Below are 19672 nucleotides of genomic sequence, written 5' to 3'. Positions count from 1 at the left end.
AAACGACTCTTTATTATAATGGAGCCTTGATTTTATCCCATTTTTACTCACGTTTACAATTTCAACGTCTTCTGTTTTCTTCAGGGGCGGAAACGATCCAAACTGCTTTACCCTAAGGCCTCAAACCTCTCCCCTACAAGGTTTCATTTATCCGAGTATGAGTCAATAAAACGGGACAGACTAAAGCGCATCTGCTAATCATTTGCCTACTGCCCCGCAAATGTCTCAAATGGAAATTCGAGTTCATAAATATTAATCAAGTTTGCATGTTTTTTTTTCTGGAGAGGTTTGTGGTGTTTACAACTTCTCTGTCCTGTTAAACTTAAGAATAACAAATATTCTACAAAAACAGACAATCCTGCAAGCACAACCTGTTTAACTGATCATAGTTGATACTTAATATATATATCGACACACCTGCTGCGTAAAAGGGTTCAGTATGTTTTTTTTTCCAAGACTTTTTTTTTGCTGCGTCTAATAAACACCTTTAATCGAACTTTTCAAAGCCACCTCTCTCACTCTGCGGGCTGCTTTTCAATCCAATGGATCTTCCACCGGCCATTAACACCTCCATAACTGGTTTAACAATAGCTGTAACGAGCTGACACTAATGGAGAAAACAGCAGATCCGCGCAACTGGAGGACGATGGGGAGGGACATTTATAGGGCCACTGCCCGCCCTTTTCTTCATCACAATCAAAATAGTGAAAATTAATCAGGAGTGCGTAACTTTATTCAGGCTGACAAGTTTATTTACTACTACAGCTACTGACAAAGGGCAGGCACCTGAAGCTGTGGCATCTTTGGTGAAAACAGAAGGTTTTTAGGCAGTAACAGGTCAAAGTGCGACAGTTCTCGATTTTAAAGGATTACCGACTCCACAGGCTGTAGGCCTAATGGACCTGACAAAAGATCATGCTGCCACACAGCGTCTTCTCCGTAAGGCACGCTAAGACCAGGAGCGCCATCATGTGGCCCTTAAAACCGAGTCGCAGCTATGCTTTGTGCAGTTTCTTCTGTTAGGATTATAAAGGAGCACAGATATAATAAGAAATTTCACAGACTCGAACTGCTGTGACATTAAAACACAGAGGTGCTTTATTCTCACTCTTTGATTTTAAAGGTGAATTAGACGTGAAGTTTAGCTGTAACCAAGTCTATAGGCAAGTCTTGCAGGTTAAATGACACATTTTCAGCATTAGAGCTGATAAATACCAACAGATAAAAGGCAAAACACACCATATGATGGACATTAGACACTAGTGAAACCAGTTTTGGCAGTCCCAAACTAAGCTGGCTTGGGAATGCCCCAATGTCCACTCTGGAAAAGCTGTAAGCAGTGGTTGGAAAGCAGAAGATCTGGGCATCACTGCTCAGAGATCTACTCCAGCGTGCTGGGCCCAGATAATTAGAATAAGGATGCATGGTTGCACAAGCAATAAATATATGAAAATTCCTTGACTTGTAGCAATTTCAGACAGCTAGCACTTAAGTCTTTCGATTCTAACAGAAGGATGGTGAGCAGTTCCATTATATGAAGTTTTACCCAGAAATAATTCAATAAACAGGTAAAGATACTCAGTAAAACTTGTAAATAAACAACAAAGAGAAGGACAAGTTTCCATCCCATTTATTCCTGGTTTTATGTTGTACAGGAAGCTGCAATAAAACTGACAGATCTACAAAAAAAAGTCACATAAATGAAAAACAACGTAGTGGGAGGATTCAAATAAAACACGAAGGGCCTGTCAACTTTACGAAGGCTTCAGATAAAAGCAAAAGCGGTCAGATGGTGATCGAAGGGAAGCAGATTCAGGTTAATCATTGACAAGACAATAAAAGAAGCCATTGCACTCCTAACTTCCCCTGAGGTTCCCAGACACAAAAACAGATGGTAAACATTTTTAAAAGGCACTTAACAAGGGATTGCATGACGTATCAGTGCATATTATACTATTACATTTCTTCAAAGATGTTTCTCTACAACAGGCCTGATCTGTGGGATCTTTTTGTAAAGCGGACCTATTATGCTTTTTTCCCTCCTGAATTTCTGTCAAATATATACTGAGGTGGATGCATATAAGAAACATGGCTAAAATTTCAAAACACGAGGTTAGTGTATGTACATGTAATCCTGGTCACTTTATAATTCAGGCTCTAAACACTCAGTTTCTGACACTTCTTCTGTTTGCGATAGGCAGCCAATCAGAAGAAAGATGACTTAAAGGGAGAACGGCCATAAAATGGCTCATTTCAGACAGAAAGAATTGGAGGGCTGCATCAAGGCCCAGTCTGAGAAAAAATGTGAATTATTTTGAACTATGAATCATGCAAAGCAACTCTAGCAAAGTAAAACATAAAAATACTGAACTAGAAATTAGCATAATAGGTCCCCTTTAAAATATATAAGTGCTATGTAAGGATCTGCTGCAGACTATAGATTGTACATATCCTATAAGTACAGTAGAACACATTGGCCTGTTAACTGTAACGGCCTAATGAAGAGAACCAGCTGGTTGAAAAATAATGAAATATATGTCTTCCATAAAACATTTACAATTATAAACATCATTTTGGGCATAAAATTACCTTTGGTTTGTCTGTGCTTCTGTACTGTCAAGTACTCGCTGCACATAAAGAGAATCCACCAAAAAACAAACTCATTTTGATATATTATCATTACAATGTCTGGTTGTTCAATTTAGGAACATGAAATCCCTGCGCACTTTAATGTATTTATGAAATTCATTTTGAAATATGGCAAATGGGAAATAATATACAATGTTCAATAGTATGACTGGAAACCAGACCACACAGATTTATTAAACATCTCTTGATCAGAAACAAAGATTTCTGCTTTTCAGTGGATTCTCACTTAAAAAAAAAAAGTTTAAGAAATGATGCGCAATTTTTTTTAATACCATATGTCAAACTCTTGCATGTACTATGTCTAAGGATTGCACGTGTGTACTATTACAGTTCTTTACAGTATATAACATTTAACATTCTAGTATAAAATATAATCATAGGCCTGTCAATAGATTTTTTTTATATACATTCGGGGTAAAATGTAGGCTGGGCTGGATCTTGTATGAAAGCAACATTTAAATACAGTCAAACACTGAGTTTCTGCTGCTGGTTGACGCGCTGACAGGTTAACTGGTTGTGTCTACACAGCAAAATATTCTCCTTTCTCTGAGTTAAAGTCAGCTTCAATTTAAGCTGACAAAAAACCCCAAAACAAAAACAACAAATGCACAAGCGCACAGAAATGTCTCTACTGGCATTCTGTCCACATCTAACGCAGGTTTGTTTAGATGTTTTACTGGAGATTTAAAAGAAAAAAGAAAGAAAGAAAAATCTGTGCATCAGGACACAGACTCAGTCATGAAGCAATTAAAAAAAAAAAATCTGCTGAAGGTACATTACATCATCACTGTCAGTGTCATGTCAGTTATAAGCTGTAAATTTAACTTGTAGAAGCAGAAAATATTTCATTTGATGAAGCATTGGTAAATAATATGGCATTTTTTCCCAAGACAATTAACTCAACTTTTCAACAATAAAAAGAACAGCTGTGGCTGCTGTTTAGATATACTTTGACATACATGTAAATATATATATATATATGTGTATATGTAGTATATATATTTGTGCTTTTTCCTGCACAAAGCTGAGTGTATGCTGACAACACTGGGAAGCGGCTATTGTCTAAGAGTTTGAGAACTCTAATCACTCATCTATCAGGTCTCCTAACAAATCATCACTGACACAAATTAAACTGATGTCAATTGCTTTGACTAAAGTATTTGTCTTTATCTCCAAGGTGCCAATCAGTACCACGTATTGTAGCTAAACCGTAACTAATTTATGCTCAAAGCGTCCTTTGGCATGTTTGCTGTGACACACTGGGTTATTGTATAAATGAGCCATCAATCGCTTGCAACGCATCATTTGTCAAGGAGCAGGGTTCACTAACCTTAACCAAGTAGTCTTTAGTGCCTAAACCTAACCAGTGAGTGGATCTGAGAGCATAAACCGAGGTAAAAAAACCCAAAAACAAAGAATAAAACACACAGCTATGAATGGGGTACAAATCAGGGTCTCTTGGCAGTCAAGCCAGTAAAATGTGCCATCATCACCTCTACATCCTCACTAGGCCTTTGCACTCCTGTTAAAAGTTGCTGTTACGCCTCAGCAGCCAATGTAGCGCAGCTATAGTGCCAAAGCACCAACACTAAAGGATATCTTGTGCTTAATGGGAAGATCCAGGAAGCACCTGACAAAGCTGCATTGTATGTGTTCAGACAGGAATGCTATAATCTATATCCATCTGCTAACGTGAAAGCGATGCTTGTTTCAAGTAACAGAACTAATTACCAACTCTTAAGCAGTAGCCGCTGTCCAGCTTGTGAGTCTTCCTGAATATGTGATTCCACCATCGCATGATTAGGGATATGTATACGCTGTATGTCTGGTTGTGGTGGTGATATTCCATTAGTATCTCTGCTGTTTTCTGGACTGAAAATTTAAAATGGCATTAAACTGTTTTACAGCATTGCTGCAAGTGAGCGCGCAATGCACAGAATGCATTGGGAAATTTAATTTCACAAGCTCACTATACAGTGGCAAAAATCAGCAGTTGCTCAGAGAAAAAACAAGTGATGTGTGCAGGCAGTCTTTGCTGCCATCATCAGATCTCTGATTAGGCCTAATAGTTTTGAATTCATTGCAATGTGACAAGCAGTTTAACTTGCTTAGTGGATGTTTTGAGATTTGTAGGTTGTTGCATTGCTTCTCTTCTGGGACTCTTAGCTGTTCGGGGGAGACGTCTGTTCTGATCTGGGATACGATTCTGGGACAGAAAACAAACACGTGAAAATATAGTTAATATCAGCTGCAAGCATATCGATCATACCATGGTTGGGATTATGGATATTACTGTTAAAACACTTGTAGAATACAACAGGAGAGCATCTCTTGTTGTATTTTAACCCCATTTTGTGTCCCACTTTATATCAATAACAAAAACACCAAACATCAGTGCTTTTTATAAATTTTCTTCACAAAGGTCAGATGCCTGTAGACCTGCCTGTTGCTGTGCTGGGTCCATGCTGCCACTGAAACCACCATCACGTCTCTCTCTCTTTCTTGACAGTGACATCTCCACTCCCACTCCCTGCTCCGGCTCCAGCTGCTCCTGCTGCTGTTCCACTTCCAGGCCCTGATGAAGCTGCAGCTCCAGGACCAGTACTGGCTCCAGATGTAGGAGCTGATGCAGGAGCTGAAGCAGACCCTGCTCCGCTCGATCCTGAACTGGCAGCACCATTTCCCAAAATGGTGGTTATCTCCCCCTGCATGAAGGCCCATGGGGGACTGTTGGGAGAGGTATCCAATGGACAGCGCTCTCCGCTGGGGCAGTACACTTCCCCATCACCATGCCTACTCTGGATATACCCTCTTGTGCACGGGAAGCAGAACCTATATTTGGCGGAGGAAGAGTATTACAGTGGACATAATTATTTTGGACGCTAACAACTGCAGGATATATATTTATAACCAGTTTAACAAATACGTGCTTTTGTATGCAAGACATATTTAAATACCTAACCTGGCTAAAAGCTAAAAACAAACAATGTTATAGGATATTTATATAACAATAAATAAATGACAAACATACAAACCTGTGGCCTGGCACTGATGGACATTGAACAAAGTGGGTGTCTTCCAGTCTCTCATGACACAAGGTGCAGGACAGACTGTTTCCAGCCGAATGGCTGTTATTGGCAGATGCAGATGCCAGCTCAGAGGCACCACTGTGGGGTAACGCGGCAGCGGCGGTAGCTGCCTCCGCTGAGGTGCTGGATCCTAGGGGCTCTCCTCCTGACCTTGCAGTTAGGGGGCGTGACTGCCTGGCTGGAGATGATGCAGGTTTAGGACTAGTCTGGCTTACACCTCCAGCCATGGAGAACGATGAAGAAGCCAAGCTTGTACTCTTGCTGGTACTGCTGCCAGCCACAACTGTGTGGGTCTGCGTCTTGGGCTGGTTCTGGGAGGAACTCAGCTCTCGCTCCAGCTCTGGCGCGATAAAAGGGGTGATCCCCATGCTTATTCCCAGCTGTCTGCGGCTCATCTCTGCCAGCACAGGGGCAGGGAAAATCATAGGGCTGCTCATAGGGGCTGTCCGGGCCGTCAGACCCGCGGGCATCCCTGCAAGTATCCCAGGGGGAATACCGGGAATACCTGCAATACTCTGAGTCACTAGATTAGGAGGGATGGCTGCGCTAATCATGGATCTCCGGCTGCCACTGGGGCTCTGACGGTTAACTTCTTGAGGCGGCTGCCCGTCACGATGCAGCCCGTTTGGCGGTACACGAATAGTTGAAGCGGTAATTTCTCCTCTTCCTCCCCTCTCGAAACGGTCCCCGTGCGGCCTGCCTCCGTCTGCCGCCACCTCTCCCCGGGCTGATGTGCCGTGTTTATTGGGAGAGGGACCAGGTGACCTCACGTTACCGTCCTGCATGCCGTGAGTTCGCTTCAACTGGCGGGCGCTTGCGATCAGGAATTCAATCTGGTTGGCTCCCTCGTAGTTCACGCATCCACGGCAGACCACCTCGCTGAAGTCCCACACCACGGTCCATGGCATCTTTGGCAGGTCGCACAGGTAGCACCACTGGCGCCTGGAGGAGGAAGGGGACGACATGGCTGGCCGAGCTAACCTGAGCGTGTTCAGCGAACCTCCTAACGTGCTAGCACAGGTTAGCTGCGTTAACCTACTTCGCGTGGACAGGTGCACGCCCTCTTTGCTACTGACTTCGTCCCCTAACGGACCTCACACAGCTTTAAAATAATGTTACGCATTCTACATATATGAAATTAGCTCAAATACTTTGGTTGTTTGCAACTAATTTTGATATATTTGTTGTGTTTACCGACTTCGGCCTACTCTTCCCCGCTGTCAACGGCTTCCCAGACTGGCTCTGGAACGTTACGTAACCACGTGAGGTGAATTGTGGGTATTTGAGTTTGCTTACTCGCCGAAGTCAATAGAGGGCCTCGTCGTGGAACTACAGTGAGAACTGGCACGGAAGTGAAATACTTAAAGGTCACGGTTCAGTTTTTGTCAACACGTGTGCCTCCCACACAAGCCATGCGATTGGAGACAGAAACTTTTAATTTCAGAAATTTGATCGTATTTTAAAATAAAAAAATGCCGAAAGACATATCCTCATCGAGCGAAGATGAAGCGGACACCACTGGTGTGGAATCGGCGCCCAAACCGACAGAATCCGGTAAGTTAACACGCAGACGTTGCACGAAGTTGGTGTAATAATGGAGGTGATATGCTAGTAGTTACTTACGTTAGAGCAGATTCATTAAGGCTTAGAAGTAGCCAGAGGACGGCAAACGGTATAGCAGGCTAGCGGTAACGATTGTGTTTACATTAAATATGTGGTTTAGATAAAGCAACAGAAGAAAGTTAATATCCACACTAAAACGTGTTCCAGTTTCTGTGCTTCTGACTCGATGGTTTTGTTTTTTAATCCACAGATAAGACTACAAGGTACCAGTGTCCTCCTGACTTTGTCTCTTTCTGCCATGAGCCTTGCAGCAGCACTCTCGCACAAAACCTCAAGAAGAACAAGAATGAGTTATGGCTCATTAAAGCTCCTGCCAGCTTTGATCCCAAATGGTGGGTACAGTCTGCCTTTACCTTTATCCCACACAGCAAACATTTTTTTTCTAACATAATAACAATTTTTTAGCCTTTTTTCTTTTTTGCAATGGTTCATTCATTCATTTATTTGTTCATTTCCAGGCATTGATTTGTTTTTGTTTTTTTGTCCTTCCTCTCCACGCAATCATATAAACAGTTTAAACCACAAACAAGTTTTAGATGCAAATGCCACAGTAATAATACTTTCATAAAGAAGCCAAAAGCTGAAGATCTCTCTGATATCATCAGTAAACATTCACACAGACATCAGCCCTCGCATATCTCCGGTTACTGAAGCGAAATCTCCCAGATATCCTCTGAGGTTTTGGTTAAATTGAAACGATGGAGTCACTGCTCACCCCATCTCATTCTGGAATTCAGTTTAAGATTACAAATCTTATTTGTTTACAGCTCCCAGGTCTCTCTGAACCATTGGCAAACTTCTCTTATATGTCTGAATATCATGTCTTAAACAAAAAGTGTCAGAACCTTTAAAGATGCTCCTCTACGGTTGTAGAATCAGTTACCACTTGACATAAAAAAGAGCGATTAGTGTGTCTGCTTATTGTTGAACGCCTCTTAATTCTGTATCATATGTGTTCACTTTTTGTTTTGTTTGTTTTTTTACCGTAATAATTTGCCTGTGTGTGTGTAGTTGTAGATACTGTGTGCAGCACTTTGGTCAGTGAATGCTGAGATTAAATCTACTTAGGTAATTTCCAAAAGGAGTACACCTCTAGTCTCATTTTTGTTGCCGTGTTGCACAGTTTCCACAGTGGAACTTTGAGTTAACTGCATTTAACAGCAACAACCTCTCCGTGGCATTTGTTAAAAACTAGTCATGCAGTCGTCAGGTCATTGAAATGACTGTAAAATCTGTTAGTATCTTTTTAAAATCTACAAATGGTAACTGACCCATTATGACAAGTATCGCTAAGGTGAGTAAAGGTGTTGGTTGCTGGTAATGAATTCAACATCCCATTGTGAGAATTATGTTGCTTTTGTACTAAAATTACATTAAATATCAAGTAACAAAGTAACAGCATGAGGGTGTAAGCAGAAACAGTATGTTTAAACTTTTTTTCAGAGTACTTTTAAGTGATGCATACTTACCTTTTCTCATTCCATCCAGCTTCAGTGGCATCAAGGTGCCCCTCTCTGGTCTCCAGACCCTGAAGGTTCCTACTGCTGCTCAAGCTGGAGCCAAGACTGGGAGCAGGCAGCAGATCTATAGCATCCTGGCATCCAACCACAGTACCTCAGAACTCCGCCTGCTCACCAGTGACAAGAAGCCGTCAAATGGCATGGTTGTTGGTCCTGCTTTTTCAGGCTTGCTTAATGTGTGCGAGACCTACGGAGACAGCAGCAACAATCAGGCCCCTCAGGTCATCCCCGCTGCTCCAGCCCCCTCCATACCGCCTGGACTCAAACAGCGATTCCAGCCTTTTGGCAGCAAGACCCCCACTCTTACCTGCGTGGCAGAGAATGAGTTGGATGGAGTTGCCTTTGGGCCCTCTTCCACAACTCTCCGACCTCTGGTAGTCAAGCGATTCATAGAAGAAGCAGGTCAAGAAGAAGAAGATGAGGAGGAGGAAGAGGAAGGGAGGAAAAAGAAGAAGAAAAAGAAGGAAAAACGGATAAAAAAAGAGCGACTAGAGGAAGTGGTGAATGTGAAAGAGGAACCTGTAGATGAATTTCGGGAAGAAGTAATGATGGAGCTCCCCTTCCAGGAGGGTGATTATTCTGTGGAGAAGAGGAAGAAGAAGAAGAAAAAGAAGGACAGAGAGCGAGAGGAGGTGGAGGAGGGACTGGAGCCCAGTGTCAAAGTCAAGGTGGAAGAGGTGCCTGTGAAATGTGAACCCATGGACACATTCTTTGGTGAAGAAGTGGAGGTCTCAGGAAAGAAGAAGAAGAAGAAAAAGAAACTCAGAAGTGATGGTGACTAGTCTGGTGTCATTTTGGAGTTTTTTAGTTTTGTTTGTTTCCTTTTGACCATGTGAGCACGTCAGAGACAGTTTACTGCTTAATTACTTCGCTATTGTTGTTGCCAAGACGTTGGCATGGTGTTGCTCAACAAAAGGGCACGTTGTGAATACAATGAGTAGTGAGGTGAATTATAAAGACGATTCACTCTAGCATCTTTAAGACAAATGTTCATTTCAGTTTGGCCAGATGGACACATAATGTGTGCAGCTGGAGGCATCAGCGACTACAAAACTGATAAGAGTGCACATGATAATGGTGTCAGGAACCACAACAGATTTGAGCAATGCCACAGCATCTCATTAGATTTAGCATTTGTTTTAGTGTTTTTGTAAACAGTGTGAGTCCAGTTCTGGAGACCTTTTTTGTTTCATGAAAACAAATGTCATGAAGTCCAAAAGCGATTAAAGGAAATTAAAAATGAGAAAAACTTGGGTTTTTTTTTTGTCCTGCTGTTGGCAAACGCAAGTTACCAGCAACATTTTCCTCTTGTGCCTTTTCAGAGCAGTGACTTCATCTACAAGGAATGAAAGTTGAATTTGTGTGTGAACTCCACACTGTGGATTTGAAATTGTGCAACAGTTTGACTGTACCCAGTTTACAGAGGTGTAGTTTTGTAATGATGTTCGTGATGTCAGGCAAAAAAATCCAAACCATCTGTTCTGTGAAATATGATTTTTATGAATGATCTTCCAGTTTTTTCAGATGGCCCAAAGACTAACATGAAATAAAATGGTTTAAGCCTTGTGTTCTTTTTTTTCTTCAAATTGGCAGATTTTTTATTCTCATGTAATAATATGGTTATAGAAAATGTGATTTCTCGACACATGAACTGCGGTTATTCAGGTAAATTTTCGTGCTCATAAGAAGTTGCGACAGGGAGAGGGCGCCACAGTCCAGCTAGTTGTCTGCGTGGAACGGCTGCCTGCAGCCTTTGAACAACCCCTGAGCTTCTAACCTACATGCTACTATTTCTTTTAACTAATTTAACACAGATCTGCTGTAGCCGTCTGAATGCACAAAGAGGCGATTCATAATTTTTGACATTTTCTGATGGCAGCGACTCTTCAGAGCTCTCTGACACTCAGGTGAAAAACCTCAGTCCATGCTCTGCATCCTCCCCTCCTCCCTCTCCTCTGCCTGCTCTGCACCGGAGTATGGTCCTGTTTCTTAATGAGCTCAGGCACCTCTGGTGCTATCACACTCACCATCTGTAGTAACCCCCTGCACATGCTGCAAGCCTTATTGATCCAACCTCATGAGTGCATTAACATTTTTTAGCCTTTTCAAAAGGCCTGTCAAACTCGAAATGCTAAACACCATGCTAGAGGTGTAAAATGTAGCCTTAACACAACAAGGAACATTTTTTGCGTTCTTTCTACTGAGTGTATTTGACATGACTTGGCATCAAGTCATCTATTTTTATTTTTATTTTTTTGGTGTAGCAGGCAGTCATTAAAGCCGAGAGCCACAGATGTCAGATGCTGGCTAAAATGTTTTTCTGAGAGTCGCAGATAATGCCAGATTTCTGTGTATCCTCACAGGTATGTCGAATGTGTGTGCGAGCTCCTGCGCCTCAGACCTTTCAGGCTTGAGTGCCTGAGTGCATATGGCTGTGTTGCTGAGAGAGGGTGTGTGCAGCTGTCTGAGCTTAAGGTCAATGAAACGAAAAATAATTTTTACTGTGTTGGCTAAAATATACAAAATTCATTCGTGCTTTCTTGTATCTTGAGCACTTACCTTTTAAACTAAGAGAAAAAAACATTTGTTTCCATATATGATCTCCTATTGTTTATAGTATAAAATAAAAATGTGTAAAGACCAGACGCGATAAATTAAAAAAAGAAAAAGCACTGTCTTTCAGAAAATCCAAATATATACAAACCAATGGCAAGTGTTGATTGCTATCCCTGAGTCCAGCAGCCGGCTAAAATCCAAGCCAAGTCGATATTTCCCAAAATGCTTGTCTTTAAGAAATTTTGCCTCGGGATTGTAAGATGTCTGTTGTTATTTTTACACACTTGATTTGGAGCCCTGCTTCAAGTGACTATTAAAGGAACCTTGGCCTTAAGGTGTGCTCAGACTTGTGGTAAAGGCTATTTTAGACTTGTGATATTCGCATGATCTGTTGCAGTTTAACAGTTTTAACATTTCTGTGTTTGTTCAAGGCAGCCAGCATACTGCACCAAACGGGTGTTTTGTCTGACGTTTGTTAGCCGTTATTTAATTCCAGCTACGCATTTCAATTTGCCTCAATTCTTCTACTTACATCTAGTCAACTACGGGAACTGAGATCATTTGCTGTAGTTTTGAGACTAAATGTTTTCCTATCCTGTCTTGAGATACCATTTCAAATTCTCAATAGTTTTCGACTGATTTTGGCATATTTTTTCCCTATTACTCAAAATATTTTAAATAGGGGGCAGACCACTCTTTTATTACAGAGATGTGGTCTTGTAATCTGCTCAGAATCTGGTTTGGTAATATTTTGCTGAAAGAAACAAGAAGAAAACATTATCTGGGTGGGAACGCATGTTACACCAAAACCTGTTTATGGTGTTCAGCAGTAGTGATGGGTCGGTCGCGAACGAAATGGCTCTTAGAGCTAGAACATTTTATGTGGAGTGAATAAATAAAAGTATATTTACGGTGGCCCCTACAGACAAAGCACATACAAACTTCAAATCACGTACAAACTCTGAAGCACGTACAAACTCCAAAACACATAAAAACACGTAAAAACTCAGAAGCACATAAAAACTCAAAACACATACAAAAGACAACAGAAGTGCTCCAGGATGCTGGGCGCAGTGTTGAGCTTTTGTTACCTAGTGGCTACACAAGCCAGCAAGTACCAACGACCGGATTTGGTGTGTGGTAATAACAGGTAAATTAACTGTTTTTTAAAATTATTTGACTACATATGAATGCTTGTGTATAAATACACAAACAATACACATATGGTTTCATGCTTTCAATTGTGTAATTTAGGTGATCTAGGTAGCTCTGTTTTGGAAGTTCAGTTCATCCTAGAAATGTGTTTTGGAGTTTGTATTTGCTTTTTGGAGTTTGTACATGTTTTGTCTCTAGGGGCCACCGCATATATTTATATATAAACATATATAAATAAAACCACTTTTTTTTTTACATTAGTAATTCCTTTTGTGCATAATTTTATAATATTGTTAATAATAAATTAATTAAAGCAACAAAACAACCTGAAGAGCCGGTTCGGAGCCGAAAGAGCCGGCTCTTTTTAGTGAGCCGAACCAAAAGAGCCGGTTCTCTAAAAAGAGCCGGAAATCCCATCACTATTCAGCAGTGATGTAGCTGTGCATGTGTACGAATCCACACTCACCATGTGCTGATAAAAAGTTTGATGATCTCTCTCCTCTGTAGACTTTACAGGTTGTTGCCAAAGATTTGAAATTTTGATTCGTCAGAGAATGTGATTTCACTCTCTTGAATTTCAAAATAAAATACCTCAGCTATAGTTTGTCATTTGAGGCCAGGTTTGCACACACACACACACACACACACACACACACACACACACACACACACACACACACACACACACACACACACACACACACACACAAAAATAAAACAAATTAAAAAATCCTCCTATTCTGTATCTATGCTCAGTCTTTTCAGCCAACCTCCAACTTATTTAGTAGCAACAAGCCCACAAGTTATTATTCACATTCTTCCCAAACCTTCCACCTATTTAGCCCCGTAGTTAAATTGTAACTACCAGCTTGATTGCACAAGCATATATGTGGTCACTTAGTAGGTTTTGTTTATGCGTTATTTAAGTGTTCAGTTATACATATGTGAGGCAAAGAAAAATATCCTGGCTTCAGCTGCTTTTGAATTGAAACATAAAACAGTGGTTGGTGATGACATCGGGGAGCATTAACGCATTAGCAAGCTTTATATTTCTACCCCCCTGTATGCTTTCATGAATCATTAAGGAAACAGCTAAAGGCGTGATCTCTGACCCTTTCTGACGTGCATCTTTTTAATACTGCTGAGGAACAGGTTTTTATAAACAGTCATCTCCCAGGAACTATGTAATAGCTTTTATGGTGCATGTGAAGCACTACACAGGCTGATTCAAGGAAGCTGGTTTCAAGGTAGAATACCATTTATGTATCTTGTTATGCTTTTTATAATGTTTTTTTCTGAATCTTTCATCCTGGTTGCGTCATAAGAAATCTGTGTGTGTGTCTGTGCACGTACCAGTGTGGTCAAGACAAAGCGTTATAGTCTCACCTCATTTCCATTATATGTAGAGTTCACTATCTGTGATATTTTATGTGAAATACACAGGCAGATGAAGTCTAAGAGTTGAAATCTCCATGATATTCACTCTTACAGTCATTACTGGCCTTCCCCGAGTGTTATGCTGCACACAGGAACTGTCACTGGGCATCATTTATACCATCTACACTACATTTGTTTCCAAGGAAGGAAAAAATAATTGGGTTCCTTTCAGAGAAACGGGTTCGTAGATTCATATTGATACACCTGCTGGGATGCGAGTAATGGTTTCTGCTTCCTTGACAACCTCACTTCTCTGAAAGAATACAGTTATATTCTGTGTCCTGCACGTCTGAATGCTTTCGCCAGTTTTAAGCAGTGAAAAGCAGCACAACATATTTGCTAATTGCTCACACAAATGAAGGATTAGAAAGGAGATTTTGACTACGGGTGTAGTTCCTCTGGACCTGAGTCATCCTTTTAAAACGTGCCCTGAATTAGATGACGAGTGTAGCAGGAGAGGTGGTGGGAGACATTTCAGCCAGATTATGTAAGGTGAATCATTGTGGCCCTGCACCAGACCTGCCCCAGCAGTGTGTAAACCAACAGGGAAACTTCTCTTTGTAAACTGGAAGCAAACACACCAAGACATGTTGTTGTTTTTGTTTGTTTGTTTGTTTTTACCCAGCTTTCATGCAGATAGATGAAAAAAGTTGGGGGTTTTTTACACTTTAAATGTATTCATGTGCATACATTTTCAGTCACATAGAAGTTAGAGGTAGATGAACCTACTATGTGGATCAGCAATATCTTACTTTATCTTATCTTAAAGGCACACTGTATAAAATCTCACCACTAGGTGTCAGTAGATCACAGATTGCGGTCAACTGAATCCAGTTTTCTTCTCTCTACCAGTTCAAGTGCGCAATCCTATCTGTGGTGGCTGTTGCAGGACAAACAACTCTGGCCACAGTTCACCTGCAGTGTTTTAGGCTGCCAGTCCGCTGTTTACCACACTGTTTGTCCACGTCTGTTTGCTCTGGAGGAGCCTGCGAAACTTGGCGATGAGACTTCTGTCCAATAACAGTGATGCTGATGTTGAGTATATCCTGTTAGCCAGCAGTAGTGAAACTTTATTTAGTGAATAAACTCATCCAATGTGATGATATAATCAAGCTGTTAATCAGCATTATGTTAGCTTATAAGCAGCTGTTGCTGTTGTTTAGCCGGCTTGTTGTCAGCTGTGAGAGTTGCATTCTGCTGACAGTAAATAATTGTGACAAAATCTGGAATTAATAAGCTTGTTTATGCATACTTTGTTCTTTTCTGACTTTTTAAAAACACGATTTACAACCTGAATAGGTGATAAAGCGATAGATCTTTCAGCCCAATTCTACTTTTTCTGCATAATCCATCATACAAAATGTAATCAAATGGAAAACTCTCTTTTTAAAACTTGTTTTATTAGTTTTAATCTTTTAACTTTATGCATCAAGCAAAGATTTAATTATATGCAACATTCTCTGACTGGAAGAAATTTGTTTAAGATTTAAACCTATTTTCTGCACATTCCAGCACATAAAATAAAATATTTTTTTGTGTTTACACTCAGTCTTTCAAATAGATGCAAGTAAAACACAGCAGAAAATAAATAAAAACAAAGACTAGCGGTCCTGTTGCTCTATTTTCACCTGTAAAGCAGGAGTGGGGTAGGCGGAGGTTTACCCTGGTGCAGGTGTGCCGCGGTCAGTTGAAGAATCCTCGAGTTTCTCTGTGAATTTCACATTACGTCATAGCGCACTCGGTGCTTGCTCGGAAGTTTAGGGTTTTTTTTCGCTGTAAAAAGAAGTTTTCTTCCCACGCACAACAGACACTAATGTTTTTGTCACTTTTTATGGAATCAAACTCAAAGTAAGGTCAGTACTTCCACGCTTTAAACGCTGCACGCTCATACTCTCTCCCGCACTCGATATATGATCCATTGTTGATCTGCACACAGCTGTTGCCACTAACGGTGCACTTGCTTATGTCACTGTCATGAGACATTCTCGCAAAAAAATCACGGTTTTTAGTAACGCAGCATTCCTACGGGAAAGTAACTAATTACCGTTTTTGCAACAGTAATCCCTTACTTTACTCGTTACTTGAAAAAAGTAATCGGATTACAGTAACGCGTTACAAGTAACACGTTACTGCCCATCTCTGATATTTAATGTATCTAAGTGCTTCTTTATACTTGTGTCAAATAGTTATCATGTACAGCTACACATCTGAGACAAAGATAAACATCCTGGGCTCTGTTGCTTCTGAGGTGAAACATAAAACTGTGGTTATGCATTCTGGGAATAATCTTGGGCAGCATTAACATATGAGCAAGGTTTATATTTCTATCCTCTTGTATGCCTTCATGACTCATTAAGGAAACTATTAAAGGCTTTATTTCTGACCCTTTATGGCCTGTAATCATTATACTGGATGCATCCTTCGGAGATAAAGAGTAGAACAACAACACAGAACTGCAGGTGAAGTGATGTTACTTCTCTCAGGGGAAGCTTTCGACTGAGTAGTTAACTGTTGATTAGAGGTCTGAAGCACATCTAAATGGTACGCAGCCATCAAGGCTAAAATTGGTTTAAATCTGGTTCAAATGTAAATGTTTAGCATGTGTAAAATAAGTACACAAATGCAAACATTTATGCATGTTTGTTTGTTTTTTTCCAGCATTTTTTAGTTATGAAATTGTTGCAGTTGTGATTAGTAAGCCACACAACCTCCACTGCAAGTCATAAATTGGTATTAATGGATGGCTTGTTTTACTCCGGTAACTTGACAGTCTGAACCAGGCATGTCCAAACCATTCTATATGGAGGGTCACGTGCAGCCCACTCTGATCTTAAGTGGGCTGAATGAGTGAAACCCCACTTTCTTTCAGTGTAACAATGTCTTAATATAAGATAAAGAACTACAATTTCAACAGCACATCTTAGTTTTTCTACATGATAAATGTGTAGAATTACAGAAAACATCTGGTAGCTCGCTGCCCAGTCTATCCCACATTTATAAAACATAACATTTTTGTTGATTGATGAAACTTTTTTCTGTTTTTAACCAAAATTTCTTTAGTAGAGAGTGAAAAACAGGAACTTTTCTGTCATTTGATTGTTTATCCACTGCTTAACTACTTTGGTGTAATGTCATTGTAATGTTAGGTTATAGCAGGAAAATCTATAAAACTCGTGAAAATACAGTTAAAAAATACAGTTTTCCAAAGCTGTCCACTTGGCCGGATTGGAGTCTTTGCCAGGACAATTCTAGCGCCTGCACCTTATGTTTGACACCCTGAATCATAACCATTGCTATAATCTGCTTTGACTGCCTACAGTGGTAAGTAGTGTCGCCTCACAGCAAGAAGGGCCTTCTAGTAGCAGTTCTGTCACCTTGGCAGCCATCTATCTAAATAAATGGCTATAACAGTATTTTATGGGGTCAGTGGGACATAAAAACCAGTCAAATCCAAAATTTTGCCCCCCTAAAATGCTTGTACTTCTACTATGCATGGCCAGAGATTCACTGTTTTGTAATTGCAACATTATTATAGGCTCTGAGGTATTAACAGCACCTCTGCAGCCAATAAAAACCAAACAACAGTAACAAAAAAAAGTACACTCACCTACATCCTTACTATGATAACAAGTAGAGAGACAGCACTGCCGCTGGCTACACATCAGCACAACAACATGGCTGGACACATGTTTCTGCTGTCGACTGGTTCTTTGGGCGCAGAGCTGGGACAGCTATCCTGCCATCTTAGTGTTTCAGACTTTTACATTATTTCATTTATTTATTTAAAATTTTAGATTCTTTGCTATGTCTCTTCTTTATTTATCTGTGGTTTGATGATCTGGCCATCTGAGGTGTTTGCAGAGGTGAAGAGCAGTTGGCCTTTCTCTTTTCTTCAAAATTCAGACGTAACGACAACTTTTCACCCTTTACTCTTTCACCATGTCTCAACTTTGCTGACATGGCTTTTCAACAAACTTTTTTACTAAGTGGGATATGATTAAACAATGGTTCTCATTATTTAATAACTGTGAGGACAGTTAGATGTGCAGCTTCAACAGTCTTTGCATTTTTTTATGTTTTATTTTATTATTTTTAGAGATGTTAGGGACGTAAAAAGAGAAACTAAAAGAGGGGCGGGGTTCTTGATGTTCTTGTTGTGATGTCCATGGTGGGATTCAGCCTGTATCTTAGCAACCCTGCCTCAATGTGTTCACCTGCTTGAATGCACCACTGTCCCTGCTCAGCTTAGCAGCTGAGGGGTCAAGAGGTCAGAGCTCAGGCAGTGAGGCAGGTTCGACTTGTGCTGGAGTAGGACAGACTGACATTTCACCACCAAAACAAACAAACAAAAAAACTTTTTAAAAAAAAACCCAAAAGAAAAACACATGTAGTACTATGTGTGAACATCTGGTTATATGGTGCCATTTAGCTATGTGCGTGATGAGCACATCTGTGACATCTGCATTATTGTTCCACATACCTGCTTGTTAACTTTGTATCCTATATCCACTAGAGGGCAGATGACGGCCTAATTATCCCTGAAAACTGAAAGTCTTGCTTGTGAAGACAACATAAACGAATACTAATCATGTAATACAAACGGTTACGGGCCATAGGGATTCCTTTTCTGTGAACTGGACCGATCAATGGCCTTACCAGCACAAGACTCTGAGCGCATGGGAATATACAGTATTGAGTTTTGATGAGGAGGAATATAACTTTGGAAAGTTCTTCTAGAAAAAAATAAGCACTCATGTCTCTGCTTTGAAGACGACAAACTCTGACACCTTCTGATCCTGACAGTCAGGAAGAACATTTGAAAAAAACCTCACCTCACTTCTGTGTCAGTGGAAGTGGAAGGTTACAGGGGTTAAACGTGAGCTGATGCAGTGAGGCGTCTTCAGTTCCAGTGAGTCACTGTAACCTCCATCTACAGACAGTAATCTTACACCTGCCTGTGCCTCTACTGTATTGCATTATACCATCTAAAGGTAATAGAATGATGCAATATATCGCTGTGTGCAATACTAATTGTGTGTTCCTGCTGTCTGAGCTCAGTACAGGTCCTGAGGTGTGTGTGTGTGTGTGTGTGAGTGTGTAGCTGGGTGTTAGGCTGCGGTGCTGTCTGCGATGGAGGAGGAGGAGGATGAATAATAAATGCAGTCTGAAGTTTGGATCCAACGTGTTCAGACTACTGAGCAGAGTAGAGGCCCTTCTACTGCCCAGCCGTGGCGATGCCAATGATAAGATTGTTGGGGGGGTTGGGTTGAGGTTTTTTTTTTTTCTTTTGGGGGGGGGGGGGGGGGTAATGAATTGGAGGACCAATTCTCGCCTGCTCTCCCCTCCCTCTGCAGTGATCTCTCTCTCCCTCTCGCTCCCGCTCCTCTCATGCTTTCTTTTTCAACCAGCGCGCCTCGCTTGAGCCAGCCTGCGGCAATGTGAGCGTTGCCATGGTAACGAGGACCTGCCAAGGACCATGGCGATGGAGAGAGAGAGAGGGAGAGCGAGAAAGGAGGGGTGCAGCTCGTCAATGTCTTAGAGTCCCCCGTCCCTCCCCCACCCAAACATGCGCACACAAACACACACTCACGCACAAAGAGAGGCACACACACACTCTTCAGGCATGCTGCTGAAAGCACAAAT

General features: G+C 41.0%; 2 protein-coding genes across 2 annotated transcripts; one reads left to right on the top strand and one right to left on the bottom strand.

Annotated features, from left to right (window-relative positions):
* Positions 1–1631: 1631 nt before the first annotated feature.
* irf2bp1 (interferon regulatory factor 2 binding protein 1) lies at positions 1632–6975 on the bottom strand. Its single transcript, XM_085371146.1, has 3 exons — positions 5685–6975; positions 5093–5481; positions 1632–4855 (listed from the first exon to the last, which is right to left on the bottom strand). The coding sequence occupies exons 1-2, from the start codon at positions 6701–6703 to the stop codon at positions 5133–5135; spliced, it is 1368 nt and encodes a 455-aa protein (XP_085227272.1). The 5' UTR covers positions 6704–6975; the 3' UTR covers positions 1632–4855; positions 5093–5132.
* On the top strand, positions 6411–10334 carry polr1g (RNA polymerase I subunit G). The gene is made up of 3 exons (XM_085371148.1): positions 6411–7292; positions 7552–7693; positions 8850–10334. The coding sequence occupies exons 1-3, from the start codon at positions 7211–7213 to the stop codon at positions 9661–9663; spliced, it is 1038 nt and encodes a 345-aa protein (XP_085227274.1). The 5' UTR covers positions 6411–7210; the 3' UTR covers positions 9664–10334.
* Positions 10335–19672: the final 9338 nt, after the last annotated feature.

The sequence above is a fragment of the Diplotaxodon limnothrissa genome, linkage group LG14 (assembly GCF_057381915.1).
Source record: "Diplotaxodon limnothrissa isolate DT_005_m linkage group LG14, D_limnothrissa_male_GT1.1, whole genome shotgun sequence".
Classification (NCBI taxonomy): domain Eukaryota; kingdom Metazoa; phylum Chordata; class Actinopteri; order Cichliformes; family Cichlidae; genus Diplotaxodon; species Diplotaxodon limnothrissa.
This window is presented reverse-complemented; position numbering and strand designations above follow the sequence as displayed.

Excerpts from the sequence above, each read along its gene's own strand:
- irf2bp1 (XM_085371146.1), bottom strand. The coding sequence starts at position 6,703 with ATGTCGTCCCCTTCCTCCTCCAGGCGCCAGTGGTGCTACCTGTGCGAC. Across the intron at positions 5,482-5,684 it reads CCATCAGTGCCAGGCCACAG|GTTCTGCTTCCCGTGCACAA; the intron begins GTTTGTATGTTT and ends CGCCAAATATAG.
- polr1g (XM_085371148.1), top strand. The coding sequence starts at position 7,211 with ATGCCGAAAGACATATCCTCATCGAGCGAAGATGAAGCGGACACCACT. Across the intron at positions 7,293-7,551 it reads GCCCAAACCGACAGAATCCG|ATAAGACTACAAGGTACCAG; the intron begins GTAAGTTAACAC and ends TTTAATCCACAG. Across the intron at positions 7,694-8,849 it reads GCCAGCTTTGATCCCAAATG|CTTCAGTGGCATCAAGGTGC; the intron begins GTGGGTACAGTC and ends CATTCCATCCAG.